This window comes from Lepus europaeus, chromosome 2 (genome assembly GCF_033115175.1).
Source record: "Lepus europaeus isolate LE1 chromosome 2, mLepTim1.pri, whole genome shotgun sequence".
In the NCBI taxonomy this organism is placed as follows: Eukaryota; Metazoa; Chordata; class Mammalia; order Lagomorpha; family Leporidae; genus Lepus; species Lepus europaeus.
The window spans coordinates 3,780,293-3,800,105 of NC_084828.1; the positions used below are offsets into that span (position 1 = coordinate 3,780,293).

At 60.9% G+C, this 19,813-nt stretch overlaps 1 protein-coding gene across 3 annotated transcripts in view; it reads left to right on the forward strand.

Moving 5' to 3' along the window:
* Nucleotides 1-19,813, forward strand: part of C2CD2 (C2 calcium dependent domain containing 2) — a 51,775-nt gene that overhangs the window by 22,874 nt on the left and 9,088 nt on the right. For all 3 annotated transcript variants that reach the window (XM_062204810.1, XM_062204818.1, XM_062204806.1), the window contains exons 3-13: nucleotides 279-398; nucleotides 4,670-4,774; nucleotides 5,298-5,420; nucleotides 7,656-7,779; nucleotides 9,766-9,874; nucleotides 12,250-12,311; nucleotides 14,427-14,551; nucleotides 14,980-15,154; nucleotides 16,003-16,116; nucleotides 17,065-17,192; nucleotides 18,545-18,866. In XM_062204810.1, coding sequence (XP_062060794.1) covers nucleotides 279-398; nucleotides 4,670-4,774; nucleotides 5,298-5,420; nucleotides 7,656-7,779; nucleotides 9,766-9,874; nucleotides 12,250-12,311; nucleotides 14,427-14,551; nucleotides 14,980-15,154; nucleotides 16,003-16,116; nucleotides 17,065-17,192; nucleotides 18,545-18,866 — 1,507 coding nt within the window. The remainder of the gene's footprint in view (nucleotides 1-278; nucleotides 399-4,669; nucleotides 4,775-5,297; nucleotides 5,421-7,655; nucleotides 7,780-9,765; nucleotides 9,875-12,249; nucleotides 12,312-14,426; nucleotides 14,552-14,979; nucleotides 15,155-16,002; nucleotides 16,117-17,064; nucleotides 17,193-18,544; nucleotides 18,867-19,813) is intronic.

A 19,813-nucleotide genomic window follows, 5' to 3' on the forward strand; every position in this document is an offset into this window, starting at 1 on the left:
TCTGGCACCTGGCCTCACCCTTGTGCCACTGTGCTGGCTCGGCCCGCTGCCGGGGACGGCTGGCCGCTCGCTGGAGGAGGTCCACTCCGGTGAGGGAGCCCTGGCAGGAGGCAGATGTTTCTCTGGGCTGCGTCAGCTGTAAAGATCGCCCCTCCTAGATGCCTTCTGACTGACGTCAGCGCCATGCCTGCGTCGTGACGTCATGCTGTCCCCGACTTGCAGAGCCATGGATGAGGTCCTTCTGTGACTGTTCAGTAACCTCGCCCTGTCTCCTGCAGGTGGTGACCTGTCACGCGGTGGCCGACAGCGTGCAGTTCCTTGTGAGGGCTGGGCCCGCCCCGGCACAGAGCGCAGGATGCCGGCTCTACGACGTGCGGCTCTCCCCGGCTCATCTGCAGGTGGGGGGAACGGCTCTCAGGCACCTGTGGTGGGGGGCTCGCTCACGCGTGCTTGTGTGCCCTGTGCCGGAAATCAGAGTGGGACAGCGCCCGCCCTATACGTGCACAGGCAGACACAGACATAGACTCACACAGACACAGACACACGTGGACACACACGTACACACAGACACACGCACATAGACACAGATACAGACACACGTGGACACACAGACACACACGTGGACACACAGACACACGCACATAGACACAGACACACGTGGACACACAGACACACGCACATAGACACAGACACAGACACACGTGGACACACAGACACACGCACATAGACACAGATACAGACTTGCGCAGACACACACATATACATAGCCACACAGAGATACACATGTAGATACACACACACATAGACACACGCAGACACACACAGACACAGACTTACACAGTCATACACACATAAACATACATATACAGACACATACACACATGCACACACTGAGACATACACATATGTACATGGAGAACACATACAAATACACATGCCTATGCACACAGAGACACACACACATATGTACACGTACACAGAGACACACATATACACAGACACCCGTATACATACCCAAGACATACACATATGTACATGGAGAACACATACAAATATACATACGTACGCACACAGAGACATACACATATGTACACGTACACAGAGACACACATATACACAGACACCCGTATACATACACAGACATGCACATATGTACATGGAGAACACATACAAATATACATACGTATGCACACAGAGACACACATACACATATGTACATGTACACAGAGACACACATATACAGACACCCGTATACACACACACAGAAACACACATATACACAGACACCCGTATACACACACACAGAGATACACATACACAAATGTACACACAGAGGCACACATGTACACACATGTACACACAGACATACCTAGTCATACATACACAGCCACACACGCAGACACACATGTACAAACATTCACATAAGAACTCGGTGCCTTTGCAGCCCCTCAGCCAGTCGGGGGCTCCGTCGGTTCAGTGAGCCGAGAGGCATCTGACGGGAGGCGGCTGCAGCCCAGTGCCAGGCCCAGCTCTTGGCCGCCTGCTCCGAACGCCGTGCCGATCCCGCACCGCGCACGCCTCTGTCTGGTTTTTTGAAACGTCGACCGTGGCAGAACCTCTCGTTTTCATGTGTCGAACAGCTAGCACAGTTGGTTCCTGTACCTGGGGTTTCCCTCCCTGGGGTTTGTTGTCCAGGGGAACTACCGCCTAACATAGTGCACGGACAATGCCAAAGCAGTGGCTACGTTTGAGATTGTGTGCCATTCTGAGTATGTGATGAAACCCTTCTCCCTCCCGCCTGGCCTGGATCCTCCACACTGTGTCCGTTCCTGCCCGTGAGTCACTCAGCTGCCGTCTCGGCGTGGGATCGGCCGAGATCTTCAGTCCCAGCTCCACGGCAGCCGCCTCGGCCATGGGATCAGCTGTCCCGGCTACGTGGCAGCTGTCTTGGCCGTGGGATTGGCTGTCCCGGCTACGTGGCAGCTGTCTGGGTGTGGGATTGGCTGTCCCAGCTCCACGGCAGCCATCTCGGCCATGGGATTGGCTGTCTCGGGTCCACAGTTGCTGGTGACCCTGACAAGGTAGCCTGACACTGCATAGCGGGGCCTCGCCTGCCTCCCCTGGTCCCACGTCACCACAGGCAGCACGGAGGGAGGCCAGGGCAGGTTCCTCACTACGCTACGTTGTTATCGTCCTGTTATCCGCTGTTCGTCTTTAACAGTGTCTGATTTGTACACTAACCTGTACCCTAGGGGCGTGTGTCTAGGCTGACCCTGCAGGTCGGGTGTGATGCTGCCCGTGGGTCCAGCCTCCCCCGTGGGTCCGGGAGGTGTTCCCCGTGGAGGCAGGGACAGCTGTGTCCCTGTGACCTCCTGATCGAGGACTGCCCACAGTAAGCGTGAGAGACTGCAGTGTGTACTTCCGTGTGACACGTGTGACACGTGTGACGTCCGCGGGGAGGGTGTCGTCCGTCTCTGTGGCAGCAGACGGGCCTGGTCCATCCTCAGGTGGCCCCTCCGGGATACTCCCTGAGGCTCCCGAGCGGCTGGCGCTCCCGGGCCTGCCTTGGGGCTGCTGTGAATCCAGCCTGTGTCCCTCCGCTCTGCCCCTGTACCTGGTTGGCGATTTGGGGAATGACCCAGAGCCTTGCTGCGCCCTCGGCAGGGAGGAGTCCCGTAGGCCGTTGTGATCAAGGCACATGTTTTTAAAGATTGATTGATTGATTTGAAAGGCAGAGTTACAGAGCGAGAGAAAGAAAGGTCCTCCATCTGCTGGTTCACTCCCCAAATGGCCACAGCTGCTGGAGCTGGGCTGATCCGGAGCCAGGAGCCAGGAGCTTCCTCCGGGTCTCCCACGTGGGTGCAGGGGCCCGAGCACTTGGGGCGTGCTCTGCTGCTTTCCCGGGTGCATTGGCTGGGAGCTGGATCGGAAGCAGAGCAGCCGGGACTTGCAGTGGCGCCCATATGGGATGTAGGTGCTTCGGTGCTACAGGCGGCGGCTTTACCTGCTACGCCACAGCGCCGGCCCCGTCTTTGGTCTCCTGACACAGAAGAGGCCACAGACGACGGAGCCTCGTGAGTGGCCTCTGATCCCAGGCAGGGGTCGTCCTGCTCCAATGCTCTTTGCATGGAAGTTGCACAAAGGTGGCCGCAGTGGGAACCCCCGTGCGTCCCTGCCGCCGCCCGCCGGGTGCAGTGGGGCACAAGTTAGTTCCCTGGGACAGTGGGATGAGAGCGCTTTTTTTTCTAGAATTACCTGGAAGCCATCCCTGTTCTTAGCCCGCTTCTAGCAGGCAGTGAAGGCGTCTGGAGAACTGAGTCTGAAGTCTCGCCTTGCCCTTCGCCTGGTGAGGGTGGGGCAGGGACAGGCGGACTTCAGATGCCTGCTTTAGAGAGAGGCCTCTGAGGGGCTGATGCTGTGGCACAGTGGGTAAAGCCACCACCCTCTGCAGTGCCGGCCGGCATCCCACGTGGGCACCGGTTTGAGTCCTAGCTTCTCCTCTTCCGATCCAACTCTCTGCTGTGGCCTGGGAAAGCAGTAGACAATGGCCCAGGTCTCTGGGCCCCTGCACCCACGTGGGAGACCTGGAAGAAGCTCCTGGCTCCTGGCTTTGGATCAACACAGCTCAGGCCATTGTGGTCACCTGGGGAGTGAACCAGCAGATGGAAGATCGATCTCTCTCTCTCTCTCTCTCTCCCCACACACACTCCACCCCACCCCACCCCTGCCTCTCTGTAACTCTGCCTTTCAATTAAATAAATAAATCTTTAAAAGAAAAGGAAAGAAAGAAAGAAAGCGGGCCTGAGCCAGCAGGGAGGGGCTGTATTCATTTGTTGCTGTGACAAATGATCGTCAGCGCAGGGTCCGGCAGCCCAGGTCTGGAGGCCGGTGTGCGATGCTGGCTGCCTCGGGGGAGCCTGCTCACGCGGGGTGTGGCAGGTGGGAGTCAGCTCCTCGGGGCTATGGGGCCTGAGCTGGCATGAGTGGTCGTGGCAGCCCCGCTCCCCCACCCTCTGCCCCAGCCTGGACTCCCCAGTCTCACCTCCCTGGCTGGCTCAGGGCAATTGCCCTGTGCCCACCTGCAGAACCCAGGGCCCCGCCCGGTCCTCACCCTGACCACAGCCACAGGACCCCCAGGCTGGTAAGGTCCCGTATGCACAGGCTCCTGGGAGGAGAGCATGCAGGTCGCGGGGACCACAGCTCTGCTGCCCAGAGATGGGCGGGACTGGACGTGGCGCCGTGAGACACAGGGGTCTGCTTCTGGGGTTGTGGAAGTGGCCCAGGCAGGAGATGGTAGGGTGCCACTGGACTCCATGCACCATCTTTGAGGGGTGTGGGCCTGGGCTGAAGGGTGGGGTCTGTGTCCAGGGCTGGGGATGAGGCGCCCTGGGTCCTTCTCTATGCCTTGGCGATCATCTGAGATGCAAAAATGCCAAGTGCCATGCGCTCCTCGGTTGAAGAGAGACCGCAGGGTGTGACCAGCGCTGAGGTGGAGGCGGGCAGGTGCAGCTGACAGGGCGCTGGATGCTATAACAGGCCCAGGGGAGGCTGAACGTTGCCTACGTAAGTGCACACATACCACGCACACGTGTGCGCTTCCACACGCACACGCATGATCAGCAAGGCTGGGGAGCGGGCTGATCTCCACTAACCCTCTTCTTTTCCATAGCTGGAGTTCTACCTGGAAGAAAAGAGAGAGGACATCCGGGTCACGTGGTCCCTCACCAGCGCGCCCGAGACGTCCGTGGACGTGCAGCCCAGAGCCGTGGGGGAGGTCGGTCCCGGGCTTTCGTGGTTCTTCCCGTGGTGTGCGTGAGACGCACACGTGAGGACAGGCTCAGCAGGAGCTCGCTCCCGACACTGGCAGGCTCCACGCATCCCCAGCTTTCCCTCCCAGCCTGGCTTGGGCCACATGGCTTCTTCCGGGTCTCCCACATGGGGGCAGAGGCCAAAGGACTTGGGCCATCTTCTACCGCTTTCCCAGGCCACAGCAGAGAGCTGGATAGGAAGTGGAGCAGCCGGGACTAGAACTGGCACCCATATGGGGTGCCGGCACTGCAGGCGGTGGCTTTACCCGCTATGCCACAGCGCTGCACCCACTGTTACACGTTTTGTGCTGGCTATGAATTACTGCTGAAATCAGCAAACCCCCCCCCCCCCCCGAAGATCTCCTGGAGTCCCAGGGCTACATAGCAGCCAGGGCTACCTCGTCTGGGAGGCTGTGAGAGAGCTGTGTTCCTGCCCATCACGGCGTGAGCTCTCGATCCCAGGGGAGCCAACTTGTCCTGTTTCACCAGGACCCGGTGCTCGAGACAAACACGGTCCTGGAGCCGCTCAGGGACATCTTGAAGCACCTGGTCAGCTCTGCCTCTCCATCCCTGGCTCTGAGCGCCAAGCCTATGGACACCAAGGAAGCCCAGGTAAACCCTCCGCCAGGTGCGGCTGCATCCGAGCCGTTAGGGGGCCCAGCCTGCGGCTCCCGGGGTGCCCTCGCGTGTGTCCAGTGGCCCTTGACCTCCAACGGAGGCTGCGTGAACCCCGGCTGGTCAGCAACACCTCTGGTCTTGGGTTGAAGCCTCGTGGTCCGAGCAGGGTCCCACAGCACCACGGGACGGGCGTGAGTGGCTACTGGGCCGCTCGCCAAGCCCCACCTCACCCTGAGTAGGCCCTGGGGCTCTGCCTGGCCTGAGCCCAAACTTGACTTTTCACTATGCGTTGAGAGCCAGTGCCTGGGACCCCCCTCCCGCCAGGGACAATGTTGCCCTGGCAGCTCACGGAGCAAGGTGCACTGGTGGACGGAGCCTGTGACCCGGCCCTGCCTGCTGTCGTATCTGCCCTGTGGCTGAGGCAGGGCGGGGCAGCTGGCGTCACTCGGCTGGCCCACCTCCGCCCGTCTGATGTCACTCGGCTGGCCCACCTCCGCCTGTCTGATGTCACTCGGCTGGCCCACCTCCGCCCGTCTGACAAGGCTGTCACCTAACTCCCTGCCTAAACTCTTGGGCGGAGCGTCTGCCCTGGGCTGCCTGCCCATCAGCAACCCTTGGCTTAACTGATCGTTTTACATCTTCGCTACACAGAGAAGGCCCTTCCAGCTCTGGGCTTTGTGTAAAAATGTTTATTGTGAAATTAGACATCAGTGGCAGGTGGAACTGTGGAAACTTCACAAACAGGAAAAATGAAACTGTGCTCTTGGATAACCAGCAGTCTGGGAACAAGTTACGGGGATGTGAAAACATTTCCTTTCTTCTTCATTTTTTTAAAATTTTATTTATTTGAGAGGCAGAGTGACAGAGACAGAGGCAGAGAGAGGTCTTCCACCTGCTGGTTCCCTCCCCAAATGGCCGCAGTGGTCGAAGCTGCGCTGATCAGAAGCCAGGAACCAGCAGCTTCTTCCAGGTCTCCCACGTGGGTGCAGGGGCCCAAGGACTTGGACCATCTGCTGCTGCTGTCCCAGGCCACAGCAGAGAGCTGGATCGGAAGTGGAGCAGCCGGGACTCGAAACGGCGTCCATATGGGCTGCAGGCATCACAGGCGGTGGCTTAACCTGCCATGCCACGGTGCTGGCCCCAGGGTTAATCGTGCTATTGATTGTGGACTTTATGCAAATAGCCCGGCTGCCCATTGTAATGGTCCTGTGAGTGCACATGTGTGCACACGTTTGAAGAGGCTTGTTGTTAGGAGGCGTCAGCTCACATGTCTGCAGCAGGCAGAGCTGACGCCTGGGGGAGCTGCCAGTCCAGTCCAGAGCCCTGGGACCCAGGGGAGCGCATGGTGAGAGCTGCAGTCCGAGGCCAGCAGGCTGCAGAGCCACCCGAGCCAGAGCTGGGTTCGAGCGTGAAGCTCAGGCGGGAGACACCCCCGGTGCCCCAGAGAGGCTCTGCGACAGCTCTGCCAGCCCTTCAGCCGCTGACTTACACGTGGACGTCGTCCAGACGCCCTCCCAACCCCACCTAGAGCAGTGCCGGACGTGGTACCTGGGCGCCTGGAGTCCAGTTACACTGAAAATGCTTCCTAGCTCCTACCCAGACCGGGCGGCTCCGGGCCCTGTGCTCCGCCACTGGGACCGCCCAGCCTGGACCGCCCAGGGCTTCACTTCCTACTTCCTCCAGCTCCCAGCAGGGGGCGCCTCGTTCAGACCGCTGCTTTCCAAATGGGCCCCTGGAGAGCTCGGGCCCAGGCAGCCCCCAAAAGGATTCTGGGTCAAGTCAGCACCCAGGTCTCTGCCTGGACAGCCCTGGTTCAAAAATGAGGGGCCCGGGGGGGGGGTCCTTCCCATGCCCGGGGGGGATGTCCTGGCGCCCCTCTGGCATGGGGTAGGAACGTCGCTGGGCCTGCTGCTCCTGCCACTGTCGGCTCAGAGAGCGCTGCCTATGTTCTCCTTGCGTGGTTGTCAGCTCCGGCCTGCAGGAGGGAGGTGGCCACGGGCCAGTGGCCCACGAGGGGCAGGGGTGGGGCCAGAGGCACCTGCATCCCGGAGAGGATGTCCCCCTGTCCTAGGGCCTGCGGGGTTGGATGGTGCGGACCCCTGGGACTGTGCCCTGCATCCCCCCCCAGCCACACAGGGAGCCCTGCCCGGGACGTGGCCACAGATCAAGGCGAGGGTGTCGTTGCCCAGCAGCCACCGGGGCCGCCGCTCCTGTGTGTCTTTCTTGCAGACCCTCCAGTGCGCTCCGGCCGCTGCCCAGGACCCCTGCCCCCCCAAGCCGCCGAGGGCGCATGAGCTGAAGCTGCTGGTGAAGAACGTCCGAGCCTCGCTGCTGAGCGACGCTGGTGCTTCAGGTGGGTGCTGGCTGCCCGCGACGGGGGGCCCCGCGGCCTGGGGGCTCGGGGGCTGGGACGACGCCGGGCACCCTGCGGGGTCTGCACTGCAAACCCTGCCTTTGTTGGAAGAGGGGGAGAGGGGATGGGACGGGCGTGTGCCCTCTTTCTTTAGTCTGGAAAGTGCCTTCCTCTTACGGGTTCTTCGTTCATCCTCCCTCCGCCCTCTGCACTGTGCGGCCCTCAGTTTGTGCTTAGCATCCCTGGCTGCAGGGGCGGGGGTCTCACAGGGGTGATCATTGGGTGGCAGAGGCCCGTGGCTCACAAAGATCCATCCGGGAACGTTGGAAAGGGTTCCTCCCACTTCGCAAGGCACAGGCAGGCTGCGCCGACTTCCAGCGTGCTCGGCAGAGCTTGCCATGGCTGGCCGTGCAGGCGCACTTCCTGTTGCCGAGTCAGCCACGCTGCTCCGTGGCCGGGTGGGCTCCTGGGGCTCGGCCGGCCGGGGTGGGGGTCCCAGCCCGGTACACACCTGCTGTGAGGGCAGGCCCACTCCTCACCCTCCTGGGTTGTCCCCTCTCTCTGGGTCCCAGGCTCTCCCCAGGGATGGCTGTGAAAGCCAAGTAGTAGGGTACGTGCAGGGTGCTTGGCCGGGTGTGGGGTGGGGTCCGGACACGGCAGCCGCCGGGTAGCACGCGGTACCTTCGGCACCTCGGGCTCCAGGGGGGGGCACTGTCTTGAAGCAGAAATAACTGTTTCTTAAAAGGTCTTTGTTGAGCGGGGTCAGGTGTGGAGCGCCTGTGTCTGCTGAAGCCGACAGCGGAGAGACCATAGTGATCTCGGTGCCGTTTAAAGAGGCCGCGGAGCCGCGCTGCCGCAGGTGCTTCGCCGTTGCCGGCCACAAGGGCGGCACTGATGTGCTGGCACTGATGTGGCCCAGCCCTGGGAGACACACGGCACAAACGCAAACCGCCTGTCCGGTGGGAGCCGGGAAATGGGTTCTCTGGGAGGTGCCCCCGGGGTTGCATCATCCCAAATTCAAGCTTAGGCTTGGAAGTCACCGTTCTCAGCTCGCTGCTGGTCCTGCCGGAGCAGGTGCCTCCGCCCGTATCAGAGCACCAGTGTCCACACCGGCTCAACTGCCCCTGCAGTGCACCCCGGCAGGCAGCGGGGTGGGGGGAGGTAGTCAGGTCCCTGCCACCGCGTGGGAGACCCCAGGGAGCTCTCTGCTCCCAGCCTCCACCCAGGGCGGCCTCAGGCCTTGCAGGCATTTGGGGTGTGAACCAGTTCTCCCTCTCTCTCTGACTCAAACAAATACAAATCATATATATATATATATATATGTGTGTGTGTGTGTGTGTTTAAGATATTGTAAAAAATAAAACTGGGCCCATCTCTGAGGAAGGTCCACCCCCTCCCCCACCCCTGCAGGCAGGGCCGTTGGGGTCAGTCCAAGGCTGTTGACATTGAGGACAGGAAGACATTTTTAAAATTAATTTATTTATTTGAGAGGCAGAGCTACAGAGAGAGAGAGAGAGGGAGAGAGAGAAAGAGAGAGAGAGAAAGGTCTTCCATCCACTGGATCACTCCCCAAATGGCCACAACAGCCAGAGCTACACCAGTCCAAAGCCAGGAGCCAGGAGCTTTTCCGAGTCTCCCACATGGGTGCAGGGGCCCTAGGACATGGGCCATCTTCTACTGCTCTCCCAGGCCACAGCAGAGAGCTGGATTGGAAGAGGAGCAGCCGGGACTAGAACCTGGCACCCGTATGGGATGCTGGCTCTGCAGCGGTGGCTTTACCCGCTATGGCACAGCTCCGGCCCCAGGAAGAAATCCTGTAAACCGCAGTGCAGTCCAGCACTCTGAGAGTTTGTAGACGGCAAGCGAAGGGAAGAGCCGAGCACCAGAGGCCGGGCGGGCCATTTCACGCAGCCGTGGGTGGCGTGCAGGCCGTGTGTGAATGCAGCCACGTGTGAGGCTGACGCGTGTCCCTCTGCCCCGCTGTAGGCGCCGCTCAGCCCGTGTGCACCGCGCAGCTGAACGACCCCCTGCAGAGGTTCTCCAGCGGCCTCGCGAGATGCACCACTGACCTCACGTGGGAAGAAGAGTTCACCTTGTGAGTCTGCGCCGTCCCCGCGGCCGCGGAGAGAACCTGCAAGTCGCGTGCTAGCCCGTGTCCACACGTTAGAAGCGAAGTGCCTTCAGCACCGGAAATGCCACCCGTCTTCCTGTTTTTGTCGTTACTTGAAAGGCAGAGAGACAGACAGGCAGCTGCTGGCTCACTCCCCAAATGCCTGCAGCAGCTGGAGTGGGGCCGGGCTGAAGCCAGGAGCCGGGTCTCCAGCCGGGTCTCCCACGTGGCTGTCGGGGACCCAGACACTGGAGCTGTCACCAGCTGCCTCCCGGGGCGCTCGTTAGCCAGAAGCTGGAATCCAAAGTGGGGCTGGGATTCAGACCCAGCACTCACACGGGCCGTGCCGTGCTGTGTGCCGAATGCCTGGTGCCAAACACCCGCCTCATTTTTATTTCTGGGCAGCCCTCAGGGTCCATTTCTCCATGTGCCCTCCCTGAGGTTCCCCCTCGCTGAGAAACACGTCCCCTCCAGGACGCAGTAGAAGGAAACTTGTGCTCGACTCCACAGCTGAGGTTAGAAAAGGGAAAATACAGACCTCTTGCGGATCACGGTGTCAGAAACGCAACATTATCCGGTCGAACCAGGCAGCGCCTTAGAGACAGGCACAGAGACCGGCCTTGGGCGCGGGGGTGACACCGCTGGGGGTGCCTGTGTCCCAGTCCCTGGGCCGGAGCGCAGCCTCCATTGCTTTCATTCTTTTTAAAAAATGTTTATATGGGGGAGAGAGAGAGAGAGAGAGAGAGGTCTTCCATCCGCTGGTTCACTCCCCCAATGGCCACAACAGCTGGAGCTGGGCCAGGCCAAAGCCAGGAGCCAGCAGCTTCTTCTGGGTCTCCCATGCAGGTGCAGGGGCCCAAGGACTTGGGTCATTCTCCACTGCTTTCCCATGCACATTAGCAGGGAGCTGGATGGGAAGTGGAGCAGCCGGGACTCGAACCGTTGCCCACGAGGGATGTGGGCTCTCAGGCGGCGGCTTTACCCACTACGCCACAGCGCCGACCCTTGCAGACGTGTGCTTGGAGAAGCAGCAACTAACGACCGAGACCTGGCTCCCTGGCTCCCTGGCTCCCATGTGGGAGACCCAGGCTGAGTGCCGGGCTTCTGGTTTTGGCCTGGCCCAGCTCCAAGCTGTTGTGGGCGTCTAGGGAGTGAACCGGCAAATGTGTGATTCTCTCTCTCTCTCTCTCTCTCTCTCAGTGTGTGTGTTTCTTTGACTTTCAAGTAAAATAAATACATAAATTTTAATGAATAGATGAGCACTCCCTTAGCAAACCCAGCCAGATCTGCTCGCTAGAAATGTAAAAGCAAGCTCTACAGGTGGTGTGCCCTCTGAGAAGCCGTTCAGCCCGAGAAACTTCAGTTCAAAAAGAGTTTTCAGCTTCACGGTAGCAAAGACTGGCAGTGGTGTTGCGCTTGTGGATAATACAGCCAGAGCTGGCGATCAAGGACGTGGCCAAATAAATTGTCCTGAGGCCAAGTAGCAGAATTATGCCTGTTAAAAATGGTGTCACTCTCTCTGTTTTCATAAGAGAAAAGGGGGCCGCGTTGTGACACAGCAGTTTAAGCCTCTACCTATGACGCCAGCATCCCATGTGGGCGCCAGTTCCAGTCCCCGCTGCTCCACTTCCAATCCAGCTCCCTGCTGTGGCCTGGGAAGGCAGTAGAAGATGGCCCAGGTCCTTGAGCCCCTGCACCCACGTGGGAGACCTGGAGGAGGCTCCTGGCCCAGCCCAGGCTGTTGTGACCATCTGGGGAGTGAACCAGCAGAAGCAAGCAAAATCTGTCTCTTGGTCTCTCCTTCTGTCTCTGTACCTCTGCCTTTCAAATAAACAAACAAATCTTTAAAAAGAGAGAGAGAGAGAAGTAGGAGGGAGGTACGTTATGTTCCTCAATTTGTCTCTGTGTAATTACATGAGGGTGTTGCAGAGTTCTTGAAAAAATGGAAGTAAAAGATGGGTTCAGTGTGGTGCACGATGTTTTGAAACCCATGCCCAGTGTTTTCGTGGTGCACATCTTGTGTGAGCTTTTTGTGGCTGTGGCTTCCGTGTGGCCCCTGCGTTCCAATGAGCAAAAATTAAGCAGAAGGAAACGCACCGCCCGCCCTGCCCGTGTTCCGTGGCTGCCTCCCCGTCACGGAAATGCCTGCTCGGCAGCCCTGGAGGCGCCGTCCCGGCTGCCAACAGCGCTGTCCCTGAACTGTGATGATGCCGAGTCTGCTGTGTGCGTTACGTGCCTGTCGTTCTTTAAATACCGACAATTTTGTGTTCCTTTCCTTAGTCAAAAAAAACCCCACAATATGTTTAAAAATCAGAATAACTCAGTACCTTTTCAAGGCCCCGGCTTCTCCTTTCCCGCAGTGAACTGAACGCCAAGTCCAAGGAGCTGCACCTGCAGATCTCAGAAGACGGGCGGTCCTCAGGTGAGTGGTGGGTGGGTGGCCAGGCCCCGCCTCCTGGCCAGGCCCCTTCCCCCAAACCACCCCAGGCTTCCCAAAGGGCACGTTTGGTCCGAAGGCACTTGACGTTGCTAACGGTGCCTTCGAGGGGACTTGGAAAGCCGGTGGGACATGGAACGGAGATGGGCGTTTCGGTGTCGCCAGTCCTGCAGTCTGGGCCGAGTTTCCCGGGATGCGCATCCTCTGTGGTCCTTTTGAAAACTCCTTCGTGCGTTTTGGGAAAATGTTCAGCTGATTCGTCAGCTTTTTAAGGCCACGTTCGGCGAGTGGGCGTGGCTCCTGGCTCCAGCCTCCCGCCAGGGCAGACCTGAGCGGCAACACCGGCTCAGGGAATCAGGCTCCTGCGTCTCACATGGGAGACCTGCGTCCAGTCCTGGCCTGGCCCTGGCCACCCCCGCTGCTGTGGGCATTTGGAGAGCAAACCAGCAGATGGGCAACACTGTCCCCTGCCCCTCCAAAAGGCCAAACCTTACAACCTTTTAGGCAGCAACTCTTGGCTTAAAGGAGAATCCTGGTGCTCCCAGGCTCAGGGACCTCCTTTGAGAAGATGGTTCAGTCGAGGCAAACCCACCACCTGCTACCCACCACCTGCTGCCTGCTGCCCGCCGCCCACCGCCCGCCACCCGCTGTCTGTCCTTACGATGGGTTTCTGCAGCCATCGCCACCACCCCTCTCAGAACTCTCATTCTCCTGGAACCCTGGCTCTCCTTTGCTTCCTCCCCAGCCCCTGGACCCTCCCCCCCCACCCCCCGCGGTACTTCCCGTCCCTGGCTTTTCCTTGCACATCAGCCCCAGCGCCTCGGACCCGTGGTTTAGACACAAGAAAGCAGCAACCGGAGTGGTTCCGGGGAAGCTGAGCGGCTGTGTGTGCCTGCGGTAAACCGGCAGCCCCCACGTGTGCTAGGCGTTCGCAGAGCCCCTCAAACAGCAAACTGGAGAGGGGGACCCCCCCGCCTTATCCAGCCAGCAAATCCAGCCGTTTGATTGTTGCTAGTCCCACCGCGTGCCACCCGTTACGTCACCAGGACTCCCGAGGTCACCGGGCTGCTCGGAGGTAAACCCTGAGCTCCCGGAGAGGGCCACGGGACACCCAGGGCAGGCCACGGCCAGCTGGGAGGGGCGCCCAGCGCTCATCCCGCTCTGCCGGCTGCAGCCAGGCCCCTGCGGTACAGCCTGGGGGAATCCGCACAACTTCAGACTGGCAAAAATGCACAAAGAATCCCCTTGGAGCCCTTCAGTCTTAGGTAATTTGAGCATTTGCCCACTTTTCTGTATTAATTTGTGGTCATGCACGTGGTTGGCTACTCCCTTCCTCTGTCCCGCCCTCGCTTCATGTGCTCACACACACACACACACACACCTGTGCACACACGTGCGTGTACACCACACCCATGCACACACTCACATGCACGCACACACACACATACACATGCATGGGTACACACCCCTTGTGTACACACCACACACATGCACACACCGTGTGCACACCCACAAGCACACGTATACCTTGTACACACACTGTATACACATCCACACGCATGCACACACTCACGTGTACACGCCCACACGCATGCACACACTCACGTGCCGCCAGTGGACCCCTGGCCGTCCTGATGCTTCAGCCTCCCTTGCCCTGAGCGCTCCCACCCCTCCTGCTTCTGACATTTCCTTTCTTTTTTAGAAAAGATTTATTTCTTTGGAAGTCAGAATTATATATATAGAGAGAGTATATATATCTTCCATCTGCTGGCTCATTCCCCAGATGGCCACAACAGCTGGAGCTGGGCCAGGCAGAAGCCAGGAGCCAGGAGCTTCCTCCTGGTCTCCCATGTGGATGCAGGGTCCCAAGCACTTGGACCATCTTCCACTGCTCTCCCCAGGCCATAGCAGGGAGCTGGATCAGAAGTGGAGCAGCCGGGACTTGAACCACGTGGGCTGCGGCTGAGCGGGCTGTACCACAGCATGGGCCCCGGGGGCTGGAGCATTTTCAAGCTGAGAACACCGCCCGTCGGGCCCCACCCGAGACCCCTCTGCAGTCGCTGAAGCCTGGTGGGCCCTCACTCGCCCCTGTCTCTGCAGGGTTGTTGGCGGTGGCCACGGTCCCTTTAGATTTGTTTAAGAAGCAGCCTTCCGGACCCCAGAGCTTCGCGCTGGCCAGCGGATCCTCCCCCCGCGGCTCCGTGTTGGGCTCCATCACCGCCGAGGTACGGCAGCCTAGTCCAGGCTCAACCCCTTGCTAGAAGGAGCGTCTCCACTCGCGTCCGCGGCCCCGTGAGAAGTGAGCGGCTCATGCATGGAGCGATGCTGCCGACCGCCGGGCGTCTCTGGGCCTGGGTCCCACGGTGGCTGTTGGCCCTGCAGGTTCCCCTCCGAGCCCTCTGCCTCTACCCACCTGCTGGTGCAAAGTATCCGCAGAACAGCTGGGGCTGTGCTGAACCGGGCCCGACCCCTCGTCTTTCTGGGCACCGCGCCGTGCGGCAGCCATGCACACAGCGTTGGCACCGTCAGGCGCTGTCCGTCATTGATGGTTTAGTCCACAGAGGGCCGCAGCCTGGCTGGAGCTCATGTCTGGGGGGTTGGCCCTGGAAGCCCCACCCCCCGTGGATGACACGCCCACCCGCTTTCTCTGCAGTTTTTTTACGTAGAACCTGGGGACCCGAAGGCGTGGCAAGCCCCTCCCCCGGCGCCGGCTGCTAAGATAGAGAAGGACCGCACGGTGATGCCGTGTGGCACTGTGGTCACCACCGTCACTGCCGTGAAGACCAAGCCTCGGTTCGACGCTGGGAGGGCATCCCCGCTGAGCCCTGGTGAGACCCCCGGGAATGGGCGCCCTGCAGGAGCTCTGCCAGGCACACAGGCCCTGTCGGTGGCTGCCTTCCCGTGCCGGGCTGGGGTAGGGGGAGAGGGAGAGGGAGTCCATCTGCTGGCCACAATGGCCAGGCCCAGGTGAGGCTGGAGCCAGGATCTCACCCAGGTCTCCCGCATGGGCGCAGGGCCCCAGCACTTGGGCCGTCTCCTGCTGCTTTCCCAGGTGCCCTAACGGGGAGCTGGGTGAGGAGCGGAGCAGCCGGGCATAGGGGACAGCACTGTCCCGGGCGGTGGCTTCACCCACTGCGCCACAGCCCCGGCCCCTGTGCTGTCACTAAACACGCCCAGGGCACAGGAAGAGGGCAGCGGGCGAGACGCGGGCTTGTTCTGTGGCTGGGCACGGCCTCTGGGATGATGGGCGCTGTGGCCGGGCTCGCAGCCACATCCGGTACTCTCGGTGCCGCGGGGGACGGAGTGCGCCCTAGGGAAGTTGCACGCGGCTCCCGTGGACTCCTCCCCACGAGGGCCGACGAGCGGCTGTGCCTTTCTGTCCCCTGCAAGACAGCCTCAGTTCGGGTGGTGATTTCTTGTTTTTATTTATGTCGCATCTCCGCTGGTGCCTACGCCTTCCCTTCCCAGGACGGGCCGCCGGCACAGGGCAGGGCAGGGTCCGGCTTCATTGCCAGGTTTCTGAAATGTTGGAGCACCCCCTGTTCTGCCGCCGTGGGCCCTGCCTCAGCCAGCGCCCCGCTGGAGGTGCAGACACGGGCGGGGGGCGTTCCGCGTCTCCGGTAACTGTGGGTCCACAGCCCGCCCGCCGCCCTGCTGATCACGCTGTCTCCCCCAGAGTCCCCTGTGAAGACGCCCGTCAGGGTGAAGGTCATCGAGAAGGACATCTCTATCCAAGCTGTGCCCTGCCACGGCGCGCCCGTCAGCAAAGCCTTCTCCTCCTCAGACACAGGTAGCGCCGGGGCTGCCCGGTGCCGACCCTCAGTCTGCTCAGACCACTGGGCGTGCAGAGTTTGGGAAGCCGATTCCCTCCCCCCTCCCTCTTTTCTTTTTCTTTCTTTTTTAAAAAAAGATTTATTTATTTATTTATTTATTTGCAAGTCAGAGTTACACAGAGAGAGAAAGAGAGGCAGAGAGAGAGAGAGAGGTCTTCCATCCACTGGTTCACTCCCCATTTGGCTGCATCAGCCGGGGCTCGGCCAGGCCAGATCAGGAGCCAGGAGCTCCCTCTGGGTCTTGCCGGGGTGGCCAGGAACCAGGTTCTTGAGCCGCAGGAAGCTGGATGGAAGTGGAGGGGCCAGGATTAAACTCGCTCAGCCTGGAGCACAACACCCACCTACACGTGGGGATTTTATTTTACTTTTTAAAGGTTTATTTTTTATTTATTTGAAAGGCAGAGTTACAGAGAGAGGAGGAGAGACAGAAATTTTCCATCCTCTGGTTCACCCCCCAAGTGGCCATAATGGCCAGGGCTGGGCCAGACCAAAAACAGGAGCCAGGAGCTTCTCCCTGGTCTCCCACGCAGGTGCAGGGGCCCAAGCACTTGGGCCATCTTCCACTGCTTTCCCAGGCCATAGCAGAGAGCTGGGTTGGAAGAGGAGCAGCCGGGACTCGAACCGGCACTCATATGGATGCTAGCACTGTAGGTGGCAGCTTTACCTCGCTATGCCACAGCACCAGCCCCATCAATGAAGTTTTATTGGAACCCAGCCGCGGTGACACGAGGCCCCTGTAGCTCTCACACCACGGAGGCAGCATTGAGAAGTTGTTCAGACACCAGCTGGCCCGCCAAGTCCAGACTGCTTTCTCTCCGGCGCTGTATAGAGCAGGGTTTCTAGAACGTTCCCGGGGCCGCACTTGATGTCAGGGAAGTGAGCTCCGCTCTGCCTTCTCCCCGCAGAGCTGCTGGTGCTGAACGGCCTGGACCCCGTGGCGGAAGTGGCCATCCGGCAGCTCAGCGAGGCCTCCAAGCTCAAGCTCAAGTCGCCCCGCAAGAAAAGTACCATCATCATATCCGGGATCTCCAAGGTACGGCGCCGAGGCCCGGCCGGGGCTGCCGGAGCCCGCGGGAGCCGGCCCCGGCCCTGAGCGCGGTCCTCAGCCCGCCAGGCCGTGGCTCCTGGCCTTGCCTCGACTGCCTGAGCGAGAAGCCGTCCCTGACCCAGCCCTGCTGACCCCACATTCCCAAACGCACCTGTGCCGGGGTGCTGGCAGATTCTGTGTTCATCTGCGAGGGAGACAGCGTGCCTGTCCTCCACTTCTCTCCCAGACACCTGTAGCACCCTCGGCTCAGTCAGGGTCCCAGACACGGGTGGCAGGAGCCCGGCCCCCGAGCCGGCATGGCTGCCTCCCAGTATGCACCGGCAGGGACCAAAAGCAGGTGCTACAGCGTGCAATATGGATTCCTGACTGCTGGACCACGCGCCTGCCTGCCTCGCGGTGGGGAGGGTTGGATGTGGGATGGGAGGGGATGAGGAAGGAGTTTGAACTCGGGTGGTGACTGGGTGGCTTAGATCCTGGGGGACCCCGAGGTCGGGTGGGGGGTGTGCTGACAGCCCCTGGGAGGGGGCCAGAGGGGACTGGCAGGTGCTGGAGGCGAGTCACCAGTGTTGCCATGGTGCCCAGGGTGTGGGTGGCCTTGTCCCAGCCTCCCAGGCACCAGCTCACAAATAGCCTCGAGTGTCTGTTGAGTTCCTGGGTGCAAGTCTGGTGGCCTCCAGCAGGGGGCGGTGTTTGGAAGCGCCGAGGCCTAGGGTTGGGTTTCCTGGACCCTGAGTGTGAGGCACCTCCCGGGGTGCTTTCTCCAAGGTTTCACAGTGGTGGCTTTAGGAGCGTGTGTCCCGGCATTCAGTGTCCCCAGTCCACTGCCGCGTGCTCTGGTCAGCCCACTCAGCAGGCATGTCCATGAGCCAGAGGTTTGACCTGTGACTGCACGGGGGTCCCAGGCAGCACGAGTGCCCCCCGCCCCGGGGACCTCCCGCCCCCGCCCCCTCCATGTGTGTTCACATACAAACAGACGTCTTCATGAGACTTGGCGTGTGCATTCCCACTCATTTCCACTCATGATCTGCAGGGACCACTAGATAGCTCCCGAGTTCACATCCCCGGTCCCCAGCATCCCCGGGCATGCGGGTGGGGGAGGGACACCTGCTGCCTCCCTGACGCCGTCCCACCTGCAGCCCGCCCAGGGCCACCCCTCACTGAGCGCCACTGGGCAGAGACCCGCCCGGCCCCCTGTTGCAGACGCCCCTTCTTAGGGGGCCGGCGGCCGAGCTGCGAAATGGCCCGTGTGGTGTCGGGAGCACCGCCCAGCTCCTCGGGCCCCTGCTGGCTCTCCTGCTTGCCCGCCTCCACCTCTGATGGTGCGTTTCTCCCGACAGACCTCACTGTCTCAGGACCATGGTGCTGCCCTGATGCTGGATGACGGTGCCCACCGGGAGGACGCGCCGGCTGCCCCATCCGCCCCGCCTGCCCCATCCGCCCCGCCTGCCTCGGAGGCGGCCACAGCCTCTGCCGCACCGGCCCCCCCGGCGCCCACTGCCGCGGAGCCACAGGAGAGTGAACTGGGGTCCTGGGACTTGGAGAAGGAGTGCCCGCAGGGGGCAGCGTGGAGCAGCCCCGGCCTGCGCGAGCCCGACGCCGACGAGCTGTCCGAGAGCTCCCTGAGTGTCTCCGAGCCCATCGTGGCCAAGAAGCATAAAGGTACTCGCTCGGGCCGCTCGCCGGCTCCGCCCCTCTGACTGTCCGCTCCCTCTTCTGTTTCCTGTTCCTTATTCTCTCTGATGCTGTCCCCGCCTCACCCTGAACCTGTGAGCTCCTGCCAGGCTCGGGGGGGGGGGGGGGGGGGGGGCGGGGAGGGGCACACCCTGGTCCTTGTGTGGGGAGCGGCTGGGCAGCTCTGCTGTGGGTGCCGGCTTCCGCCTGGGCTCCCCTTGCGGGCGTAGAAGTCACCAAGGCCTCGGAGCCGCCTCTTGATGACAGCCTATGGGGCTCAGGGCAGAGCCGTCCCCACCCCAGGGTCTGCCAGGACGCACGCCCCCCGGAACAACAGGTTCAGGTGGAAGACCCTGTCCTCGAACGCCTGGGACCGCAAGTGCTTGAGACTCGGATTCTGGAATATTTGCACAAGTCTGGTGTCTTGGGGAGGGGCCAGAGTCTAAGATTGACGTGTGTGTGTCACAGACACCGTGTGCGGGGCCGGAGCTGCCGTCAGCCACGGTTGTTAGTGCGAGGTCAGGTGTGGGATTTCCCACTCGTGGGGTCGTGGCAGCACTCAGGAAGTTTGGGTTTCAGAGCACTTTGGACGTCTGGGTTTTGCATCGGGGCTGCTCAGCCCGTACGTGTGTGGGAACGAGGTCATCATTTTGTTAGGCTCGCTGGAGCCCTGGCTGAACCGTACATTTCTCCAGAGGGTGTGGCTTTACCCACACAGCACCTGGTGTGATGGCGACGGGAAGAATGTAGCCGGGGGCTCGGAGCTGGCCTGGATTGAGACCCCAAGACACCCCGAGCCCCAGCCTCCTCCAAAGCGGGGATCCCGCCCTTACCCACCACGCGTGCCTGATTCCTGGGGCTCCTGCCCCCGGTGGGCAGAGCAGTGCCCAGAGCGGGCTGTTGGTGACACTCGGCACAGGCACCCTTGCCGTGAT